Source organism: Mobula birostris, chromosome 11 (assembly GCF_030028105.1).
Source record: "Mobula birostris isolate sMobBir1 chromosome 11, sMobBir1.hap1, whole genome shotgun sequence".
In the NCBI taxonomy this organism is placed as follows: Eukaryota; Metazoa; Chordata; class Chondrichthyes; order Myliobatiformes; family Myliobatidae; genus Mobula; species Mobula birostris.
In genome coordinates, this window is record NC_092380.1 from 60,452,274 (window position 1) to 60,476,147 (window position 23,874).

General features: G+C 40.6%; 1 protein-coding gene and 1 long non-coding RNA gene across 8 annotated transcripts in view; one reads left to right on the forward strand and one right to left on the reverse strand.

The window, feature by feature from the left end:
• The window catches only part of LOC140205105 (oxysterol-binding protein-related protein 5-like), a 139,260-nt gene that overhangs the window by 112,167 nt on the left and 3,219 nt on the right, over nucleotides 1-23,874 (forward strand). For all 6 annotated transcript variants that reach the window (XM_072272292.1, XM_072272296.1, XM_072272291.1 and 3 more), the window contains 8 exons: nucleotides 300-398; nucleotides 5,501-5,598; nucleotides 6,011-6,100; nucleotides 7,288-7,424; nucleotides 11,402-11,587; nucleotides 12,077-12,212; nucleotides 13,797-13,917; nucleotides 21,456-21,552. In XM_072272292.1, coding sequence (XP_072128393.1) covers nucleotides 300-398; nucleotides 5,501-5,598; nucleotides 6,011-6,100; nucleotides 7,288-7,424; nucleotides 11,402-11,587; nucleotides 12,077-12,212; nucleotides 13,797-13,917; nucleotides 21,456-21,552 — 964 coding nt within the window. The remainder of the gene's footprint in view (nucleotides 1-299; nucleotides 399-5,500; nucleotides 5,599-6,010; nucleotides 6,101-7,287; nucleotides 7,425-11,401; nucleotides 11,588-12,076; nucleotides 12,213-13,796; nucleotides 13,918-21,455; nucleotides 21,553-23,874) is intronic.
• Nucleotides 1-23,874, reverse strand: part of LOC140205106 (uncharacterized) — an 86,655-nt gene that overhangs the window by 36,184 nt on the left and 26,597 nt on the right. Inside the window, exon 5 of one of the 2 annotated variants that reach the window (XR_011887757.1) lies at nucleotides 20,127-20,422. The exons of the other annotated variant lie outside the window; for it this stretch is intronic. This is a non-coding gene — a long non-coding RNA (uncharacterized lncRNA). Of the gene's footprint in view, nucleotides 1-20,126; nucleotides 20,423-23,874 lie in introns of those variants that run through there. 2 annotated transcript variants of the gene reach the window in all.

The following is a 23,874-nucleotide window of genomic DNA, read 5'->3' on the forward strand; positions in this document are numbered from 1 at the left end:
GTGTAGAAACATATTTAATTTGTTTTCATTTTTAATGTTCATGCTCTGATGCTGACACCACAGATCTCAAATGTAAAACCTTCCAATGACCACTAGCGAAAGGCTCCCACTCTGATTGATTGTTTACTTGAAGGTTTTGAAAGCTCGAGCATATTATTGTCAAATAGGATACTAAATTATGTAAAGGTCTTGACAAAATGCTGCAGTGTGATGCATTGTTTCACTGCAGTTGAGGTTCAGTTTAGATCATACAGACTTAAGTGCTGCTTTATCCAAGATTTATTTTATCTCCCCCGCAGGGAACTCACTTTCTGCCATATTGGACGGGCAAGCACAACTTCAGTTTCTCACTAGAAACGAAGATTATACCATCACCATGCCATATGCGCACTGTAAAGGTATAGATCTGTTGCTGAGCATTTTTGTCCTTTTTAAGTTTGGGTCAGCAGTGTTATCTAGGACTGAGATCTTGAAGTTGCTCTTCTTGAATGTCAACCATGATATGCTTCCATTACAGTCTTTAGAACATTCTGGCAGCATTTTCGATTTCATTTTTTTTTTCTGACAGCTTTTTGTTGACCATTGCTCACTTACAGTATAAAGAAATACATCTTGTGATACACTTGTTGCCAGCTATTTCCTCTATCTTTTTGACACAAAGACTTGGATAAGCTAAAACTACTACTGGTGCACCTTCTTCCCCCCCGCTTTTAGTACCATCACGGGTTGTTTCCTTTAGCCACATTGTCTATAGATTCTAGACTCAGATTTTCTGTCTTGATCCTCTATCTTAACTCTCAATTATCTCCACAAGGCCTTGCTCTTAAATTGCTAACTTGGGTCATCTGCTATTTATTTTTGCTATTCACTTGTAAAGTGTTCCAAAATAAATTTTTGAAGGAGCACTATAAAAATAAAATTGTTTATGTGCATTTTGATTGTTTCCTTCACATGCACACAAAGGGAAGCTAGAAAAAGACTATAAGTCACAGGAGCAAAATTAGGCCATTCGACCCATTGACTCTGTTCTGCCATTCCATCATGGCCAATTCATTGTCCCTCTTAGCTCCATTCTTCTACCTTCTCCTCATAACCTTTGATGCCCTGATTAATCAAGAACCTATCAACCTCCACTTTAAATATACTCATTGACTTGGCCTGCACAGCTGTCTGTGGCAATGAATTCCACAGATTCACAACCCACTGGCTAAAAAAATTCCTCATCTCTGTTCTAAATGGATGTCCCTCTATTCTGAGGCTGTGTCCTCTGGTCTGAGACTCCCCCACTATAGGAAACATCCTCTCCACATCCACTCTGTCTAGGTCTTTCAATATTCAAGTTCCCTATTACCACCTCTCCAGCATCATTTTCCAGTGGTCCAATATCCATTTTTGTCTCTCTTTTACTCTTTATATACCTGGAACAACTTCTTGTATCTCTTTGATATTATTGGCTAGCTTACCTTCATATTTCATCTCTTCTCTCTTAAAGGTTGTTTTTAGTTGCCACTAGTTGTTTTTCCAAACTTCCAAATCCTCTACCCTTCCACAAGTGTTTGCTATTATATGCCCTCTCTTTTGCTTTTATGCTGTTGCTGAGTTCCCTTGTCAGCCACAGTTGCTTCATCCTCCCCTTAGAATACTTCTTCATGTTTGGGATGTGTATTTCCTGCACCTTCTGAATTGCTTCCAGAAACTCCAAACTTTGCTGTCCTACCATCATCCCTGCTAGTGTCCCCTTTCAATCAACTTTGGCCAGTTCCTCTCTCATGCCCCTGTAATTCCCTTTACTCAACTGTAATACTGCTACATTCAATTTTAGCTTCTCCTTTTCAAACTGCAGTGTAAATTCTATCACAAAGGATGTAGGCAAAAGACGGGCAACTTTAGGCCAGTTAGCTTAACATCTGTAGTCGGGAAGATGCTTGAAGTTGTCATTAAGGAAGAAATAGCGAAACATTTAGTAAGGAGGGGTTCCATTAGACAGACACAACATGGATTCAGAAAGGGCGGGTCCTGTTTGACAAACTTACTGGAGTTCTTTGAGGACATAATGGGTGCAGTGGATAGAGGGGAAGAGGTGGATGTCGTATACATGGATTTCCAGAAGGCGTTCGATAAGGTGCTGCACAAGAGAATTATAAATAAGATACGGATGCATGGAGTTGGAGGGAGTGTATTGGCATGGATAGAGGATTGGTTAACCAATAGAAGGCAGAGAGTTGGTATAAATGGGTGTTTCTCTGGTTGGCAGTCTGTGGTAGTGGGGTGCCGCAGGGCTCAGTGCTGGGCCTGCAGCTGTTTACCATTTACATTGATGATTTGGAAGAGGGGACTGAGTGTAGCATAGCAAAATTTGCTGATGACACTAAATTGTTGTGTCATCAGCAAACTTATATATTGAGCATGATTGTGTAGCCAAGTTTCCAACAAACTCAATATATAAGTTTGCTGATGACACAACAATTGTAGGCTGTATCTTGGGTAATGATGAGTTTGAGTACAGAGAGGAAATTAGAACCTGGTGGCATGGTGCAAAGGCAATAACCTATCCCTTAATGTCAGCAAGACGAAGGAATTGGTTGTTGACTTCAGAAGGAGTAGCGCACCGCACGACCCCATTTACATCGGTGGTACGCAAGTGGAACAGGTCAAAAGCTTTAAGTTCCTCGGGGTCAATATCACAAATGACCTGATTTGGTCCAACCAAGCAGAGTTCACTGCCAAGAAGGCCCAACAGCGCCTTTACTTCCTGAGAAAACTAAAGAAATTCAGCCTGTCCTCTAAAACCCTCAATAATTTTTATAGATGCACCGTAGAAAGCATTCTTCTAGGGTGCATCACAACCTGGTATGGAAGTTGTCCTGTCCAAGACCGAAAGAAGCTGCAGAAGATCGTGAACACGGCACAGAACATCACACAAACCAATCTTCCATCCGTGGACTCACTTTACACCACACGTTGTCGGAGCAGTGCTGCCAGGATAATCAAGGACACGACCCACCCAGCCAACAGACTTTTCATCCCTCTTCCCTCCAGGAGAAGGTTCAGGAACTTGAAGACTTGTACGGCCAGATTTGGGAACAGCTTCTTTCCAACCGTTATAAGACTGCTGAACGGATCCTGAGCCGGATCTGGGCTGTACCCTCCAAATATCCGGACCTGCCTCTCGGGTTTTTTTGCACTACCTTACTTCCCATTTTTCTATTTTCTATTTATGATTTATAATTTAAATGTTTAATATTTACTCATTTTACCCATTTTTAATATCTTTAATATTTAATATTTGTAATCCAGGGAATGTGAAGCGCAGAATCAAATATTGCTGTGATGATTGTACGTTCTAGTATCAATTGTTTGGCGACAATAAAATATAAACTGAGTGGAAAAGCAAATTGTACAGAGGATGTGGAGAGTCTGCAGAGGGATATAGATAGGTTAAGTGAGTGCGCCAAGGTCTGGCAGATGGAATACAACATTGGTAAATGCGAGATCGTCCACTTTGAAAGGAATAATAGAAGAGCAGATTATTATTTAAATGGTGAAAGATTGCAGCATGCTGTTGTGCAGAGGGACTTGGGAGTGCTTGTTTATGAATCACAAAAAGTTGGCTTGCAGGTACAACAGGTTATTAAGAAGGCAAATGGAATGTTGGCCTTCATTGCTAGAGGGATCAAACTCAAGAGCAGGAAGGTTATGCTGCAACTATACAGGGTAGTGATGAGGCCACACCTGGAGTACTGTGTGCAGTTCTCGCCTCCATACTTGAGGAAGGATATACTGGCTTTGGAGGCAGTGCAGAGGAGGTTCACCAGGATGATTCCAGAGATGAAGGGGTTAATCCATGAGGAGAGATTGAGTTGCCTGGGACTATACTCTCTGGAATTCAGAAGAATGAGAAGGGTTCTTATAGAAACATACAAAATTGTGAAAGGGATAGATAAGATAGAAGTAGGAAAGTTGTTTCCATTGGTAGGTGAGACTAGAACTAGGGGACATTGCCTCAAGATTCAGGGGAGAAGATTTAGGATGGAGATGAGGAGAAAATGTTTTTCCCAGAGAGTGGTGAATCTGTGGAATTGTCTGCCCAGGGAAGCAGTTGAGGCTTCTTCACTAAATATATACAAGATACAGTTAGATAGATTTTTACATAGTAGGGGAATTAAGGGTTATTGGGGAAAGGCAGGTAGATGGAGCTAGTTTATGAACATATCAGTCATGATCTTATTGAATGGCAGGGCAGGCTCGATGGGCCAGATGGCCTACCCCTGCTCCTATTTCTTATGTTCTTATGTATAAAGGCTTCCTTTACCTTAAGCTGCCTAATCAAACTTGGGTCATTATATAACACCCGAACCAGAATTGCCATTCCCCAAGTGGGCTCAACCACAAGCTGCTCTAAAAAGCTATCTCGTACGCATTCTACAAATTCCCTCATTTTGAATCCAGTCCTAACCTAATTTTCCCAAACTACCTGAATATTGAAATCACCCATGCCTATCACCACATTTACTAATAGAGCCACTCCACCCCCTTTGCCTACCTGCCTGTCCTGTCAACTCAGTGTCTGTCCTTGGATGTTAAGCTCCCAACCATGATCTTCTTTCAGGCACAAGTCAGTGATACCCACAACATTATACCTGCCAATCTCTAGCTGTGCTACAAGATCATCTACCTTATTCTGTATACTATGTGGATTAGTATATAACACCTTCAGTCCTATTTTCATTGCCTTTTCAATTTTGCCCCTATGTTACACTTCAGCTCATTCCACTGACTGCAATTTTGCCCTATCATCTGCCTGTCCTTCCTCAGTCTCACTACACACTGCATCTAGTTGTTTACCAACTGCTCCATCCTCAGTCCTATCACTCTGGTTCCCATTCCCCTGCCAAATTAGTTTAAACCCTCCCTAACAGCTCTAGAAAACCTGCCCGCGAGGATATTGGTCACCCTCGGGTTCACGTGTGATCTGTCCTCTTTCTAGAAGAGATCCGAATGATCCAGAAATCTGAAACCCTGCCCCCTGTACCAGAATGAGGGAAAAAGAGAAAGTAGACTTACACTATCAGTGGGAAGCAAAAAGCATAAACACTGGTTGGGCTGTGTTGCTTGTGTTTCTGCTCTGTGCATTTATGTATATGTGCGTGCACTTGTATTGTGTTTTGTCCCACTGTCATTTTGTTATTCATTCAGACAATGATATTGGTCAATTCTTTCCTAAACCTGACTACACTGGTAAAGGCTGTGCACAGTTTACAGCCTTGGAAAAAAATTATGATGTTTTTACACATCTTATACACCCTCTGATCTCATACTGCTACATATTTTTTATATATTTTGAATAATGACTATATTTATATCATTGCAGTAGATAAGGGGTTACGTTCTCTATATTATAGGCCTTGTGCAATGCACGAGCTGCCAGAGACATCTTAAGTTAGCATTACTTTCAGTCTGTATCTACCATAATTTTGGCACCATTGATTCTTTGTTGTAGGGCTATTGTATGGAACACCGACCCTGGAAATGGGTGGGAAGATAACCATTGAGTGTGAGACAACCCAGTACAAGGCAGAACTCGAGTTCAAACTGAAGGTAAAGAAGATCTTGCCTACTGCTTCTGCACAATTATATTGGTGTGATTACAAACAGAAGTGTCTATATGTAACTGACTTGATAAATCGAGATGCAGTGGATTAAATCTGCTTCGGGTGGTAAATCTCTCAGAAATCAGTTGTTTTTTATACAGCATCCTTTATTGTCACTCGAGCGATTCAGTGAAATAATTTTTTTTAACAACTGGTTATCACCTATGAAATATTTGCACATATCCACCTTCTGTGTCCCAGTGCACTTGTAAATAGTTTGGTTGCTGTTCAGAAACTTCTAAAGCTCTCCTGTGCTTCTGAACTCATTATATCATAGGATTTGGTTTATTCTGATACATCAAGATAAGCTTCACAGAGTTGTGTATTTCCAGTAGTAATCATTTCACATTTGCTGGCAGCCTTTCCTAGGAGGCAATGATAACGTGAATCAAATTACAGGGAAGATATCACTGTGTGAGGAGGTACAGGCCACACTGCAAGGGCACTGGGTAAGTTCCTACATTAACACTGAACCTGATTGTGAAATCAATTCTTTGCTTTTGAGTGGCATTTCTGTTAATCCAAGTTTCCCCATCCATTTTCAGCACCTTCTCAACGAGCATTCCTTCCACTGTGAAACTGGGTGGTTTGTGTCATCACAATACTGAAATGTTGAAGCGTCACAGATGAGATTAGTGCTATGTTGAGCCCTCATTCACAGTGCTGATCAATATGATTAGTCTGGGCGTTTGATGGTTGTGTGGACATAATGGGTTGAGAGGCATGTTCCTGTGCTGTAGGACTCTCAATCATATGTTCGCATGCTGACCACTGAATCAACTTGTGGTATGCTAATTGAAGTCCTGAAGAAGTCAGCTAATTCAGCACACTGACTGGGGATCTTCCAGTCAATTTAGCTTATTACCACAATAGATCATTTTAAGACCAACAATTTACTTTATAGCTTCTGTTTACAGGAATCCCACAGCTATAGAACAAGTCTCTCACATATCTACATTTGTATGAGGCTTATTTACTCAATTATCACTCAACTGAGACAGACTGCATCATTATCTTGACTGTTCCTTCACTTTCCCCCAAAAGACACTAGTATCAACTCAGCTCAAATGAGACCAATCACTTAAAAGTTCGTTGGCCTTTTGGGTTCAATATGAAATGAGTTGCCCAGTGTTCATTTAGTTTGAGGTAGTCATGTGACAGCTGCAACACAAGTCTCCTAATATGTACCGAAATTGGATACTAGATTGACTTGAGAATGCCGAAGGGGAAAATAAGAAGTAACAAATTGTGACTGGAGCTAACCATTGGTGAAGTGTTTAGTGGGTCTGATTTTTTGACCAACATGTACCATACGTAAACTGGACTTTCCTGATGGGATTGTTAGAAAGATCTTTAGTTGCATCAAACCAATTCTGTATCTACTTCACCACTTAGTTCTTGATGTGAAATTGCTCTATATCTAGTTATTGGATCAGTATTTAACATTTTCTTCCCTATGTGTAATCCATGTACAAGATGCTTAATATATTCTGTAAGTTCCCTTACTTTCATAAGAAAAGTAAATTGAGGCAAACAGTTTTCTAGTTAATAATAAAAACATTGATGGAATAGAAAGAACATAAAATCTGAAATCAAACCTTTCCACATTCGTCAGTGTTTTCCTTCTCTGCAACAGGATCGGGAGGTTTTTATTCAGGAGAAAAAAACTGGAATACCTGTTACATTCTGGAATGTCACAAGTGAGATTCGGAAAGAGCGTCTAGTCCGTCACATTGTGTGGTTGGAGGAGCAGGCTGAATTTGAGTCTGAAAGGTATGTCAGACAAGTAACAAATAACAGCAAAGCTTTAAATAAAGCAAGAGACGTAGTTGCTACAAGGTGAGTTTATCAAAGAAATTATAAAGTGAGTTCTGTACATTAGCTGCAGGAACTCACTTCTACCTTTCATTTTGTAACACTAGAATCGTTCAGCTAGTCTGAACCCACAGTATCAAATCAGTATCATTTTGAAGTTTATATCAGTTCAGCTTCATCTTAACATTGAGTGATAAAGTTGTGAATTTAAGACCTAATCCAAGCTTAGAGATGTTGTGATACTCAGGTAGCTTCCTTGAGATGATATTAACAATGAGGATTTTTTTTATCTACTCTGGTGTACATTTCTAGTGTTTGGAGCAACATTCTTTTTTACAACCACACAAGACGCAGATTAACTGGTCAAAATATCTTTGTTTACTGAATGGATTAGTATCCATTGGATTTGAAAGCAATCAGTTGAGTGAAATAGTTGGAATGTTTCTGAGAGTTGAGATGAGCATGAACTGTGAGTATGTGTGTTTAAGTTTGCTCTTACAGTTATACTTAATCCTGTCCTGGATGAGCAGATGTCCACTGAGATGTTTGGTACTGGGAGCTGCCCAGTTGCCTTAGAATTTAATCTGATCTGACTTGATCATAGACTTAACGTAGAATAAGCCATTGCTAAAATATCGATTATAGTCTGTAACAGGCACTATTTTTGAGTGAAATTGTATTTACTTTAAGTGCTGAAGATTGGGAATGTGGACCAGGTGTACAGCGAGTGCTGGCATTCAGAAACATGGGTCAGGCCTGCCATCAATACGTTCTTAATGAAGACTTGGAAAAAGTAGACCACTTCTCGCATCTCAGGAGCCACCTCTTGGCAATGACAAAATTCACTACTGCATTCAATACACCAGAACAGCCTCCGGTTCATTAAAGAAATGACTACAGTGGATTCTGGTTAGCTGGGACACTTCGGGATCTGTACAGTTTGGTCCAGTTAGGCAGCTACCCTAATTAACTGAAGTTTCATGGAAATAGTTAAAAATGTATCAAAATGACAAACTACAATTTAACTGAGTAATAAATTTCATGTTCAAATGAAATACAGAACAATTTGGAACTAAAAATACTATTGCAGCACTATAAAACTGTGTATTAATTAGCTATTAATAGTTAACCATGGAGGAATTCATCCAGTGTACATTGCCATGTTCTTTAGATTGATTGTAAATGAACAAAATTAGTGCAGACAACTACTGCAGATAACGGACAGCCTTCATACAATGCTTTCGACAAGAACACCATCCAAATCTTCATTTTCATTGTAAAATGCACGATGATTGTCGATACCTTCAAATTCTTCATAGTTCCTAACTTGTTGAAGTAGTGAAATTGTTTCATTTTCACTCCCAGCTATTTCTGGCACCTCCAAGCCTGAACGCTCGAAACTGCAGTGACCAAAACAGTTCTGAGTTGTCTTACCGCTTATTTCTCACCAACTATCAGTAATAAAAATCACTGCTTTTGAAACACAAAACTAGCTTTATTTAAAAACTGTTCACTCTAAGTACGTTTAGTGTTTAATAGCCACACAAATGCCATGACTGACACTAGTTAGAAACTTCAGCAACAGTCTCCTGTCACAATTAAGCGGTGTAGAGTCTCAAATAAATGAAGGGAATCCCAGCTATTTTCTCAATTAGTTTTTGTTCTTTAATTGGTGTCCCAAATGCTTCGATTAACCAATGGCCCAATTAACCACAATCCACTGTATTTGAAAATCAATACCTTAGACACTGCCACAATTTTCATTGTGGCAAACTCCCACAGCTTACTGCTGGAAGTACCACAGAGTCTTGTCATCTTCAGAAGTTTTCTGATGACTCTGCCATAGTTGGATGCATCAGCAAGGGAGACGAAGCTGAGTACAGGGCTACGGTAGGAAACCTTGTCACATGGTGTGAGCAGAATTATCTGCAGCTTAATGTGAAAGACTAAGGAGCTGGTGGTAGACCTGAGGAGAGCTAAGGTACTGGTGACCCCTGTTTCCATCCAGGGGGTCAGTGTGGACATGGTGGAGGATTACAAATACCTGGGGATACGAATTGACAATAAACTGGACTGGTCAAAGAACATTGAGGCTGTCTACAAGAAGGGTCAGAGCCGTCTCTATTTCCTGAGGAGACTGAGGTCCTTTAACATCTGCCAGACGATGCTGAGGATGTTCTATGAGTCTGTGGTGGCCAGTGCGATCATGTTTGCTGTTGTGTGCTGGGGCAGCAGGCTGAGGGTAGCAGACACCAACAGAATCAACAAACTCATTTGTAAGGCCAGTGATGTTGTGGGGATGGAACTGGACTTTCTGACAGTGGTGTCTGAAAAAAGGATGCTGTCTAAGTTGCATGCAATCTTGGACAATGTCTCCCATCCACTACATAATGTACTGGTTGGGCACAGGAGTACATTCAGCCAGAGACTCATTCCACCGAGATGCAACACAGAGCGTCATAGGAAGTCATTCCTGCCTGTGGCCATCAAACTTTACAACTCCTCCCTTGGAGGGTCAGACACCTGGGCCAATAGGCTGGTCCTGGACTTATTTCCTGGCATAATTTTCATATTACTATTTAATTATTTATGGTGCAACTGTAACGAAAACCAATTTCCCCCGGATCAATAATATATCACTATGACTATGAAGCAGAAGGTTTACGGTGGCAAGTAATTGATACTTTCAAGGAGACAGGTGGCTGGTAAATATTGGGTTTATTAGCAAAACCCATTTCATGACTGCAAAGATAATAGATACCAACATGATGGAAGTACCTGTCTGATCAGGCAGCATCTATGGATGCCAAACCAAAATTAATGTTTCAGCTTCATGTTCTCTGATTTTCAATTTTTCCTCAGTCTTGATAAAATGGGTTTTAAATTGCAGAGAAAAGGGGATTGAATAAAAGGAATGTCTCTGAAGAGTGGAGACCATGAAAGAGTGAATGGCACAAATGTTGCCAACTGAGTGATAAAGTCAATGATGATTGCATCATCTGACTGACGAAATGCAAGTGGAAAGCAACAAACGAGGGCAGAGAAAAAAATGAATTGTTTCAGTGAGGTGCAAAATACCATAGTTACTGCAAAAGTGAAACTAAAGGGGAATGCTACAAGTACTCAACAGATCAGGCAACACTTGTAGAGACAAAAATGTTGAGTTAATATTACAAAATGATGACATTTTATCAGAACTCACCAGTTCTGATATAAATTAGAAAGACTGATTGTCTAAAGTTGTTGAATTCAATCCCAAGGCCAGGCACTTGCCTAGTCAGTCAGAATGATGACGTTCATCAAGCTTACTTCAGGGTTATTCGAAAAGTGTAAGGCATCAAAGTCAGAGGTAAGAGTGGAAGTGGGATGGGTAGCTGATAGGCAGCTGGGAGCTCAGAGTTATCTGGTGAACTAAACAGAGCTGACACCCGATTTACATTTGTTTACCCCAATGCAGAGGAGCACAGAATGCAGTTTACTTAAATGTACCAAACATAAGCGAATCAAACTCATGCAAGAAATAGATCCTACAGAATGCTGGTAGGGAAGCAAAGGTAGTATCACACTGCCAGTAGCAGTAAACACGTATTGAACTGTGGAGACTGTTGGGAAGGACGATGGAGAGAAGTGAACTTTCATAGCTATGGGTGGGAAGGGAGGGTGTGAGAACAAAAGTATCAGTAAAGTAACAATTGACAGCGCTGTCAATGTATTGCATAAAATGCAACCGATCTGTTTCTTCCTTTACATGGGCTACCTGGCCTGCTAAGCATTTCCAGTTTTATTTAAAATTTCCAGCATTTGCAGCTCTGTTTTTGCCCCTGTGTGAATGAGTTTAATTTTGCAGCCAGGGCTTGGCATGTTGCTGTATTCATTGGGTAGGTACAAAGGCAGTACTACAGAAGGAATTTTAATCTGTTCTGCTATTTTCCTAGGCTCTGGCAGAGGGTGACCAGAGCAATAAAGAACCATGATCAGGAACAGGCTACACAGGAGAAGTTTATTCTGGAGGAAGCACAACGCAAAGCTGCCAAAGAGCGTAAAGAACAATGTCAGGATTGGGTGCCAAGACTCTTCCAACAGGACGAAGCAACAAAAAAATGGAAATACAAGTTCACTGAGTATGTACCACTTATCTGACACGTTCTTGTATATTTATAATGGACATTTCAAATTACTGTCCGGTGCAAATTCCCTAACAAATAATCCCTACCATTCAAATACTCAGAGTTGAATGTCATAAACATTTGTGGAAATACACTGTTTACTGTCATAGAAAATTAGACCACATGTGATATTTCTGGTCCATCACTAAGGAGTCTCATCATCTGGGATAGACCCTCTTCTCATTACCAACATCAGGAAGGAGGTACAGGAGCGTGAAGACCCACACTCAATGATTCAGAAACTGTTTCTTCCCCTCTGCCATCAAATTTCTGAAAAGTCCATTAACACTACCTCATTATTTCTTTATTTTTGCACTGTTTATTAATTTTGTCATTTATAGTGAGTTCTAATGTCTTTACATTGTGCTGCTGCTGCAAAATAACCAATTTCACATCATATAAGTCAATGATAATAAACCTGGTTCTTTCTTTTCTTCCTTGTAGTACCTGTCCCTGGGACACAGCAAATGACATCATCCAGTTTGAGAAAGATGGAATTGTGCAGACAAGAGTCCGACACAAATTACTGACAGCAAAGTCACTGAGCAGCAACGGCACCAGAAGTCGAATCGGGCAACAGGTCATTATTAAAAATATTTGGAGTACTGCAGACAGTTCTGGTCACCACACTTATAGGTTCAATGTGATAGCAATAGAGGAGTGCAAAAAGGATTCACCAAGAAGTTGCTGGGAACAGAGAGCCGTAATATTAAGGAGAGGTTGGTTAGGCTGGGTTTATTCTCATTGGGAGTTTGGAGGCTGAGGGTTCATATTAAAGGTTTATGAAATCATGATGGGCAGGACTGAATGCCAAGAGTAATCTTCTATGGGCAGGACAATCTGGAACTAGAAAGCAGAGGTTTTAGGTGAGAAGGGATAAATTTAAAGAAGTTCTGAGAGGTAAGTTTTCCATGGACAGGGGGGTGGTTATCTGCAGTGAGCTGAAGAAGGGTAAATGTGACATACAATCACAATTGGATTAGTAAGTATGCAGATAATACTAAGATAGGTGGAGTTATGGATAATGAAGTAGGTTTTCAAAGCTCGCAGAGAGATTTAGGCCAGTTAGAAGAGTGGGCTGAAAGATAACAGATGGGAGTTTAATGCTGATAAAAGTGAGGTGCTACATTTTGATAGGACTAATCAAAATAGGACATACATGGTAAATGGTAGGGCATTGAAGAATGCAGTAGAACAGAGGGATCTAGGAATAATGGTGCATAATTCCCTGAAGGTGAAATCTCATGTGGATAGGGTGGTGAAGAAAGCTTTTGGAATGTTGGCCTTTATAAATCACAGCATTGAGTATAGGAGTTGGGATGTAATGTTGAAATTGTACAAGGCATTGGTAAGGCCAAATTTGGAGTATTGTGTACAGTGCTGGTCACCGAATTATAGGAAAGATGTCAACAAAATAGAGAGAGTACAGAGAAGATTTACTAGAATGTTACCTGGGTTTCATCTCCTAAGTTACAGAGAAAGGTTGAACAAGTTGGGTCTTTATTCTTTGGAGCATTGAAGGTTGAGGGGGGACTTGATAGAGGTATTTAAAATTATAAGGGGGATAGATAGAGTTGACGTGGATAGGCTTTTTCCATTGAGAAGGGGGGAGATTCAAACAAGAGGGCATGAGTTGAGAGTTAGGGGACAGAAGTTTAGGGGTAACATGAGGGGGAACTTCTTTACTCAGAGAGTGGTAGCTGTGTGGAACGAGCTTCCAGCAGAAGTGGTTGAGGCAGGTTCGATGTTGTCATTTAAAGTTAAATTGGATAGCTATATGGACAGGAAAGGAATGGAGAGTTACGGGCTGAGTGCAGGTCGGTGGGACTAGGTGAGAGTAAGAGTTTGGCATGGACTAGAAGGGCCTAGTTGGTCTGTTTCTGTGCTGTAATTGTTATATGGTATAGGTACTTAAATCAAGCTCAAAGTTGTTCTGATCCCATCAATCTGACTTCCTTTTTGGATTTCTTATCCATGATGTAAGAGAAAATATAGAATTATCCTTCTATTGTGTTTACACATTCTTTAATCCTTCCTCAAAGTATACTTAAAATTTGATCAATAACTATTAATGAAAAATACAGATCAGTTATGAATTACACTACCTTTTTAGCATATTTAACAATAGGTATATGAATTGCTGACAAGTGCTTTTTGTTGGTAGGTCCAAGTTCAGGAATGTGTTGGGTGCAAAAACAGTGATCTTCCAATACCCAACAGATCGCAGAACACAGAGAGCAGTTGTTCAACACCAGAACCAGTACAAGATGACTCGTCTGATGACAGTAGGTGTTGTTTTCCCAAATACTCAAAGTGAAATGATCACATGGTAGCATCTTTCTGGGTTCCAAGCTTTTAGAAAGTCACTTATGTTGGCCTGAAGGAAGCAATACCTGAACAAATTTATCATTTACATCCTTCTGATGCATTCCACTTGGGACCAGCTGAGGAAGATGCACATCCGACTGGAAGGAATAGTCTTCCCAATTCATTAAAGCAAACTGAAGCACAATATACCCTTCGTGACAGAGCTGTCTAGTCCATGCCCAAGCTTTCATATATTGTATGTAGGTTGATCTCAAAAAGAATTAGGATTTTTATGTACCTCTGGGAAAGTTAATATTAGCCAGGATTCCTCACCTTTACTGTATCCAGTGGCTCATGTAAAATCTACATGCCATAAGACACAAGAGCAGAAATAGACTATTCAGCCCATCGAATCTGCTCTGCCATTCAAGCATGGCTGATCTATTATCTCTCAGTACCATTCTCCTGACTTTTCCATGTAACCTTTGACGCCCTGACAAATCAAGGGGAGGGTATGTCGACTCAGACCATGCCTGCGTTGGGCATTTTCATGCCTTACATGCCTTGACGAATCAAGAACCTGTCAATCTCCACTTTAAAAATACCTAATAAACTGCTGTCTATGGCAATGAAGTCTACAGATTCACTACCCTCTGACTAAAGAAATTCCTCCTCATCTTTGTTGTAAGTGGATGTCCTTCTATTCTGAGGCTGTGCCCTCTTGGTCCTGGACTTCCCCACTATACGGATCATCCTGTCTATATCCACTCTATCCAAGTGTTTAAATATTTGGTAGGTGTCAATGAGATCCCCCCTCAGTCTTCTGAACTCTAGAGAACTCAGAGCCATCAAACATTCCTCATGTGTTCAGTCTATTCCTGGAATCATTCTCATGAACCTCCTCTGGAAGCTTTCCAATTCTAGCACATCTTTTCTTAGATAAAGGACCCAATACTGCTCACAGTACTTCAGGTGCAGTCTGACCCATGCTTTTTAAAGCCTCAGTATTACACCATTGCTCTTTTATACTTGTCTTCGGAAATGAATGCAAACATTGCACTTGCCTTCCTTACCACTGACTCAACCTGTAAGGTAACCTTTAGGGAATCCTGCACAAGGACTCCCAAGTCCCTTTGCACCTCTGATTTTTGAATTGTCTACCTGTTTAGAAAATGGACTAGAAAATTCCTTCTACTAAAGTGCATGACTACACGCTTCCCTACACTATATTCCATCTAGTACTTCTGCAGACTCCCCACTTCCTTAACACTACCTGCCCGTCCACCTATCATATCATCCACAAACTCTGCTACAAAGCCATCAATTTCATCACTCAAATCATTGACATATAACATGAAAAGAAGTGACCCCAACACTGAGCCCTGCAGAACACCACTAGTCACTGGCAGCCAACGAGTAAAGGCCCTGTTTATCCCCACTCTTTCCCTCCTGTCAGTCAGCCAATCTTCTATCCATGCTAGTATTTTTTCCAGTAATATCATAGGCTCTTATCTTGTTAAGCAGCCTCGTGTGTGGCACCTTGTCAAAGGGCTTCTGAAAATTCAAGTAAGCAGCATCCACTGATGCTCCTTTGTCTATCCTGTCTGTTATTTCCAACAGGTTTGTCAGGCAAGATTTCCCTTTCAGGAAACTATAATGACTTTGGCCTATTTTATCATGTGCCTCTAAGTATCCTGAAACCACATCCTTAATAATGGATTCCACCCTCTTCCCCCAGTCCTCTGAAACCATTGTAAATTCTACTGATTCTTTAAAGATCAATACTAGTGCCTCCACAATCTCTTCAGGAACATCTTTAAGAACCCTGGGGTGTAGTTCATCTGGTGCAGGTGACTTATCTACCTTCAGACCTTTCAGCTTCCCAAGCATTTTCTCCTCAGTAATAACTACTATACTCACTTCTGTCCCTTAACACTCTCAAATTTCTGGTGTACAGCTGGTGGCTTCCACACTGAAGATTGACGCAAAATACTTATTAAGTTTGTCCACCATACCTTTGCCCTCATTACTACCTGTCCAGCATTATTTTCCTGCTGTCCAATATCCACTCTTGCCTCTCTTTTGCACTTTATACATCTGAAAAAACTTTGGGTATCCTCTTTGATATTATGGTCTAGCTTATTTTATTTTATCTTTTCTTTCCCTATGGCTTTCTGTTGGTTTTTAAAAGCTTCCCAGTTATCTATCTTCTCACTTTGACTTCCCTTGTCAGCCACTTAATAGTTACTTTTAAGTTACTTTATCCTCCCTTTAGAACAGCAGTCCCCAACCACTGGGCCGCAAAGCATGTGCTACCGGGCCGCGAGGAAACGATATGATTTGGTGATATGAGTCAGCTGCACCTTTCCTCATTCCCTGTCATGCACTGTTGAGCTTGAACGCACGCAAGGTCATTACCCGCGCACCATCCATGTCAGCGCAGGAAGGAGATCAACTCCTCAAGCTTGTAAATGACGGCGGGCTGAAAAGTATGTTTGACATAACATCTCTGCCAGCATTCTGGATCAAAGTCAAGGCTAAGTATCCTGAGGTAGCCACGAAAGCACTGAAAACGTTGCTTCCATTTCCAACATACTTCCGCGAAGTGGAGTTTTCTGCAATGAATGCAACAAAAACCAAATTGCGGAATAGACTGGACATAAGGAATCCCCTTCGAGTATCACTGTCTCCCATCACCCCTCGATGGGACCGTCTTGTTGCAGGAAAACAGGCCCAGAGCTCCCACTGATTCAGCGATATTGGTGTGTTGCAATGATTTTATATGTTCATACGGGGAAGATGTGTGCTGCGTGTTTAATATCCAAACATTAAAATGTTATGATGCTATTGACTTAAGTGACTTATTACTATATTCATGTGAGGAAAATATGCACTGTGTTTAATATTAAATTCATTAGATAAACCCTTTTAGAAACGAAATTGAGTGTATTAGCCACTTATAAGTGATTTATAGTCTTATCACCTATATTCCGGTCGTGATTAACACACCTCCCCCACCGAACAGAATCGCCAAAAACGATTTGTAGAAAAAAAATCGGCAAGTACACGCATGCGCACACAGGTGCCCGTGCAAGGCTTCATGGTCATGGTAGTCTTTCTCGGGGTAAACACAACGTATTTGACTGCTACTCTTGTCCGTTGGCAACCCCCGCCCCCGGTCGGCCGGTCCGCAAAAATATTGTCAATAATAAACCGGTCTGCGGTGCAGAAAAGGTTGGGACCCCTGCTTTAGAATACTTCTTCTATGGGATGTATCTACCTGCACCCTCCAAATTGTTTCTGGAAACTCCAGCCATTGCTGTTCTGCCAGCATCCCTGTTAGTGTCCCCTTCTAATCAAACTTGGCCAGCTCCTATCCCATGCCTTTTCCCTTTACTCCACTATAATACTGATATATCTTCTCCATCTCAAACTGTCATATCACGATCATTGCCTCCTAAGAGTTTCTTTACCCTCAGTTCCCTAATCAAATCTGGTTCACTACACAACACCCAATCCAGAATTGCCTTTCCCCAAGTGGGTTCAACCTTAAGCTGCTCTAAAAAGATCATCCCCTAGGCATTATACAAATTCACTCTCTTGGGATCCTTTTTTACCCAATCTACTTGTATATTGAAATCCCCTACTGCTATTGTAACATTGCCCCTGTTACATGCTTTTTGTATCTCCCATTGTAATTTATATCTCACATTTTGGCTGCTGTCCAGATGCCTGTATATAACTCCCATAAGGGTCTTTTTACTCTTGCAATTTCTTAACTCTACCCACAAGGATTCTACATCTGCTAATCCTATGTCACCTCTTTTAAAGGATTTCATTTAATTTTTTTTTAAACCACCAGAGCACCCCGCACCCTCTATCTACCAGCCTGTCCTTTCAATACAATGTGTATTCTTGGATGTTAAGCTCACAACCCTGATCTTCTTTCAGGCATGACTCAGTGATGCCAACATCATAGTTGCAAATCTCTAACTTCACTACAAAATCATCTACCTTACTGTGTATACTGTGTGCATTCAAATACCACACCTTCAGTCCTGTATTCATCACCCTTTTCGATTTTGCCTCCATGTTACACTTCAAGGCATTCCACTGAATGCAATTTTGCCCTATCATCTGCCTGTCTTTCCTCACAATCTCACTACACACTGCATCTACTTGTACAGCAACTGCCCCGTCCTCTACCCTATCAATCTGATTGCCATCTCACTGCCAAACTAGTTTAAACCCTTTAAACCCTCCCCAACAGCTCCAACAAACTTGCCTGCAAAGATATTGGTCCTCCTCAGGTTCAGGTCATATCTTCCTCAAAAGTGATCCCAATGATCCAAGTTCTGAAACCCTGCTGTGCACCATCAGCAAAGAAGAAACAACCCCCTACCTCAACATCTTTCAAATCATTGTGCAGGACTTCAGTCACGCTTGTTTGAAGAAATCTTTGCCCAATTATCATCAAAATATCACCTGCAGCACCAGGGATCCCAACACGCTCAACCACCATGATTAGGAAAGCCATTCCATGCCTAGACTGCATTTGGGAAATCAGATTGCTTGGCTGTCCACCTCCTACCTGCTGACAGACAGAGGCTAATGAGCAGGGCTCCAGAGATGAGGACAACAAAGAAGTGGCTGCAGGAGGCCAAGGGGCAGCTACGGGATTGCTTCAAGTTGGTAGACTGAGCGGTGTTCAAGGAGTCATCAGAGGATCTGAAGGAATACATCACAGTTGTCACAGTCTTTATAAAATGTCATAGATGAGTGTGTCCCCACAAAATCATTCAGACTCTTCCCCAACCAGAATCCCCGGATGAACAATGAGGTCCACAATCTGCTGAAGAACAGATCTGTGGCATTCAGGTCTGATGACCAAGTTAAATACAAGCTACACACACGAAATGCTGGTGGAACACAGCAGGCCAGGCAGCATCTATAGGAAGAAGTACAGTCGACATTTAGGGCCGAGACCCTTCATCAGGATAAATACAAGCTATCCAGGTACAATCTCTGAAAAGCCATCTTACATGCGAAGTGCCAATTTCAGACCAAACTTGAGTCACTGAAGGATGCTCGACAGCTGTGGCAGGGCTTGGAGGCACCTTTACAAACTCAGTGTGATGTACCCACCTGCTTAAGCAGGCTTCAGTTATACCGGTGCCTAATAACAACGTGGTAACCTACCTCAATGACTATTGTCCAGTAGCACTTGCATCAACTGTGATGAAGTACTTCCAGAAGTTGGTGATGAAACATATCAACCCCTGCAGCAGAAGCAAGTTGGATCTGCTCCAACATTTGCAGAGCATCAGATAGGAAAGGTTTCAGGGGATATGGATTAAACAATGGCAGACGGGACAAGATTAGATTGCAGTTATGGTTAGCATGGACCAGTTGGGCCGAATGGCCTGTTTCTTTGCAGTATGACTCTATAACTCTATAATTAGCCTTTCATTAGTGGATGCCATTTCCTTGGCTCTTCACTCAATTCTGGAACATCTGGGCAGCAAAGATACATACATCCGGATGCTCTTCACTGCCTACAGCCCAGCATTCAAAACTTATCGTCCCATTAAAACTAATCAATAAGCTTCAAGACTTGGGCCTCAGTACCTCCTTATACAACTGGATCCTCTAGTTCATCACTTGCAGACCCCTGTCAGTTCAGTTTGGCAACATCTCCTCCACAATCAGCATCAGCACAGGTGTACCATAAGGCTGTGTTCTTAGCCCTCTGCTCTACTTGCTTTATACTTACGACTGTGATGGTAAGCACAGCTCTGATGCCATATTTAAGTTTGCTGACGACACCACCGTGGTTGGCCGAATCAAACATGGTGATGAATCAATATTTAGGAGGGAAATTGAAAATCTGGCTGAATGGTACCACAACAACCTCTCAGTCAGTATTAGCAAGACCAAGGAGATATTTATTGACTTCATAAGGAAGAAACTAAAAGTCCATGAGCTAGTCCTTAGATCCTTCAGAAGAACTGTCCTTGGTCCAGCACATAGTGCTCTTGCAAAGAAGGCATGGCAGCATCTCAACTTTCTTAGAAGTTTGTGAAGATCGGGTGTATTATCTAAAACTTCGACAAACTTCTATAGATGTGTGGTGGAGAGTATATTGACTGGTTGCATCACTGCCTGGTATGGAAACACGAAAGCCCTTACCACCACTGAGGACATCTACGTAGAGCACTGTCACGACAAAGCAGGGCCCATCATCAAGAAACACAACCATCCAGGCCATGCTGCCATCAGGTTCTTGAACCAGAGGGGATAACCTCACTCGCCTCATCACTGAACAACCTATGGACTCACTTTCAAGCAACAAATATCAAAAACATGCTTATTTATTTAGTATTTTCTTTTTGTTTTTGCACAGTGTTGTCTTTTGTACACTGACTGTTTGTCCATCCTGTTGGGTGCAGTCTTTCACTGATTCCATTGTGTTTCTTGTATTTGCTGTAACGGCCAACAAGAAAATAAATCTCAGGTTTGTATATGGTGACATATATGTACTTCAATGATAAATTTACTTTGAACTTATAAACTTTATGTATTTTTTTGTTTAGATTCTGTGGTATATTTAACCTAGCAAAGGCCCCAAGTTACACTATATTTCCTAATTCCAGTCTGGAACTGTTTAGAATACTTTACATAGACTTCATATTGTGTCAATTGTTTTCTCGTTAGCTCTAGGTAAAGCTGGGTCGTCTTCCAGGGTTATCAAACAAATAAAAGTTGGTCTTTTGATTTAATAAAGTAGTATGTTTCTTTGTTATATAGAACGGAAGTGTCAGAGACTGACCTTTGTTTACAAAATATAACCAATAGGTACTGGATCAGAATGTACCAAATGCAAGTAGATAAGATACCTACCTTTTTATTACTGCACAAAAAATACCAATGGGTTGCTCATCGTCAGAGAGAAATGCAAACAAACATCCCATCCATGACAGATGGCAATCCTTCATTTAGCAATGGCACTGGAATGGAAATAAGATCACGCATAACCCTCTAACACTGGACGGTCAGATGAATAATTGACACATTAGCCAAGAAACTGGAGGGCTCCCAGCAACCACAAACACAATCACACAGAATTTAGTCGAACTAAGTTCAGTGAGGGTTCAACCCAGTTAGCTAATTGTACAGTATTACAATGCCATTAAAGCCGTAAGTCCTTTTAGGAATCCCGTACTCTATCCTTATCATTTAAGGTGCTGTATATCCTTTCAGTAAGTCTTAATAGGTAGTACGGAAACAACAAGTATGGATGGGAGCATTGCTCTCTGATGTTGCGCAACCCACTGGTATTTTTTGTGCAAAGTAAACAAATCGACACTTCGACATGGAAGTGGAGGCCTCCCAAACAGCCAATCTTGTAAGATCATGATTATGACTAGAAACTGGAGAAGGGGGAGGAACCAACAAAGACTAAAATGAAACTCTTTACTTTGAGCTTGAAGTTGATCTGTAATGTAATTTCTTGCAGGGTTGCTGTGTCCCAGGTGCAGAGAAGGAATGAATGAGCTAACAAATATTCATACAGCAATTCAATCCATTCAGAGAACACAGCAAGAAATTCACAGGTAAAGCAGCAGGCGTCATTTATCACAGTGTAGAAAGAAAGGACTCATTTCTATCTAGGCTGGTGACTCAGCATCCACTTCACTTGCCAGCCCTGGATGAACATACTTCGAGGAGGTTCGACTGTGTCATTTCTGAAAATGTAATTTACAGAGCACTGTGCTGTTTAAGAAAGTGTAGTCATCTCTGATGAAGTTCCTACCCCGGGATTCTCAATCTGCTGTCTCAGTTCAAAATTCTTTCAAATGTATACTGAATAACATAAAAGGTACAAAGGGCCACAGCCAACCCCTTGGATAACAAACCAGGAGAAATTCAAAGCTAGAATCTTGAAGTTAAATAAAGGTAATTGTGAGTGCATGCTAGCTATAAAGCTAGCTAGCTAGCTAAACTTAATATGCAAATTATATTTAGCAGCATGATTGGACAAGTACACAGCAGAAATATTAATAATTTTGTCACTGCTGTTATTTATAAGTGTAAGGTAGAGAATTAGATAAAACTGGCTTGACACAGAAACAGATAAGAGTTTCTGTTGAATTTTTTTAAAAAAAGAAAAAGTGAGCATTGGTTGTATAGAGAAGGAGTTGAAGAAATGTAGATATGGCAAATGAATTAAATATGCAGTTTGCTTTAGTCTTTTCAATAGAAGTGATATCTTCAAAATAGCTGTAAATCTGGAATAGGAAGGCAACTAAATATTTGAAAAAATACCAAGGGAAGTAGTACTGGGGAAGATTAGATTATAAATAGCAAATTCCTTTATTTAAAAAGGGAAAGGGATCAGAAAGCAGGAAGCCACTGGTCAATTGGTCTGTTATTGGGAAAAAGTGTTAGAAACTACTATTAGAGTAATAGCAGGGCATGTAGGAGGGTAATCAGGCAAAATCAACATGGTTTAGAGAAAGGAAAGTCATGTTTTCCCCTATGTTATTAAAGTTCTATGAAGAATTATCGATTTGCTGTGGCTAAAGTGAAACTAGGTTTGTATCAGACATTAGATAGAATGCCACTTCAGAAGTTGATACAGAAATTAAAAGTTTGAGGTAACTACTGGCGCAGGTGGGAGGTTGACTGGTTAACTACAAACACAACAGGAGGCATCAGTTGGTCTTTCTCTGGTTGATAAGATGTGGTAAGTGCTGTGCCAGAGGGACCAGTGCTGGGGCCTCAAGTTCAGGAGAAAGCATTAAAAGTATAGCTGCTAGATTTGCTGATTTTACAAATAAAAGCAGGAAAGATGTGCATCAGACACATGTAATATAGGATGGTATTGAATAGAGTTTAGAATTGCGTGATGTTTTTTAAGTATTTACATGATACAGAGTGATCTTGACAGATGAGTGTACAGAGAATTTTTTTTTTCTTCTGGTAGAATCTAGAACTGTGTATTATTTAAATAATAAATAAGAGAATCTGCAGTTGCTAGAAATCTTGAGCAACCCACACAAAATGCTGGAGTAGCTCAGAAAATCAGGCAGCATCTACAGAAGAAGATAAACAGATGACCTTCTGAGCCGAGACCTTTCATCAGGACCAGCAACTGATGATCAGCAACTCATATGTCGAGCTATTTTCACAAATCAACTCACTGCCAGATAATTGAAAAATAATGCGTTACGTATTTTTCAAAGGTCCGTGCAGATTACTCCCAGGTTGCAGTTTAAGTTGTATTTCTGGGGAAGCCGGAACAAGACAAATAGCAGAAATGATGAACAGTGTGGTCACAACGCCATTAACTAGTAGATGGAGGTGAGAGCTGTGGGGCAGGTGGTAAAAGTAGTATTAGTAATAAATTCGAAGTTGAACAAAGGATTAGTCAAAACTACTGTAAAACAAATAAAGCATTTAAATGGAGAGAATTAGAATTGTGAATTGGCCAAAGTAAACAATCATTAAATGTGTAGATTATATAAAAAAAACAAAAAGCACAAGTACAGCCACAGATTCCTCTTGGATACATGACATGAAAGTCATTAGTAAGATATAGGTGGGAGTTTAGTATAAAGTTCACAAGACACTTGAGGAAGAATGTTGGAGGGGAAAGTATATCGTTGCTGATTAAGAATGGAGAAAGATGAAATACCAAACAGTAAGCAGGTTGGAGATAGAAATTCTTACGTGAAGTGTCACATTTCCGTGTGTTTACGAATAACCAACTTGCTAAGTGTGGATCCTTTGAGTACTTCCCAATGAACTTCCAAAACTTATTCCAGATCCTTTGTGTAGGACACACAAGTGTGTGTATACCTCTGGGTACATGCAATGATAACAACCAGTCCCTTTTGACATCATCTATGCAAAATTCATATACATGTTCAAAG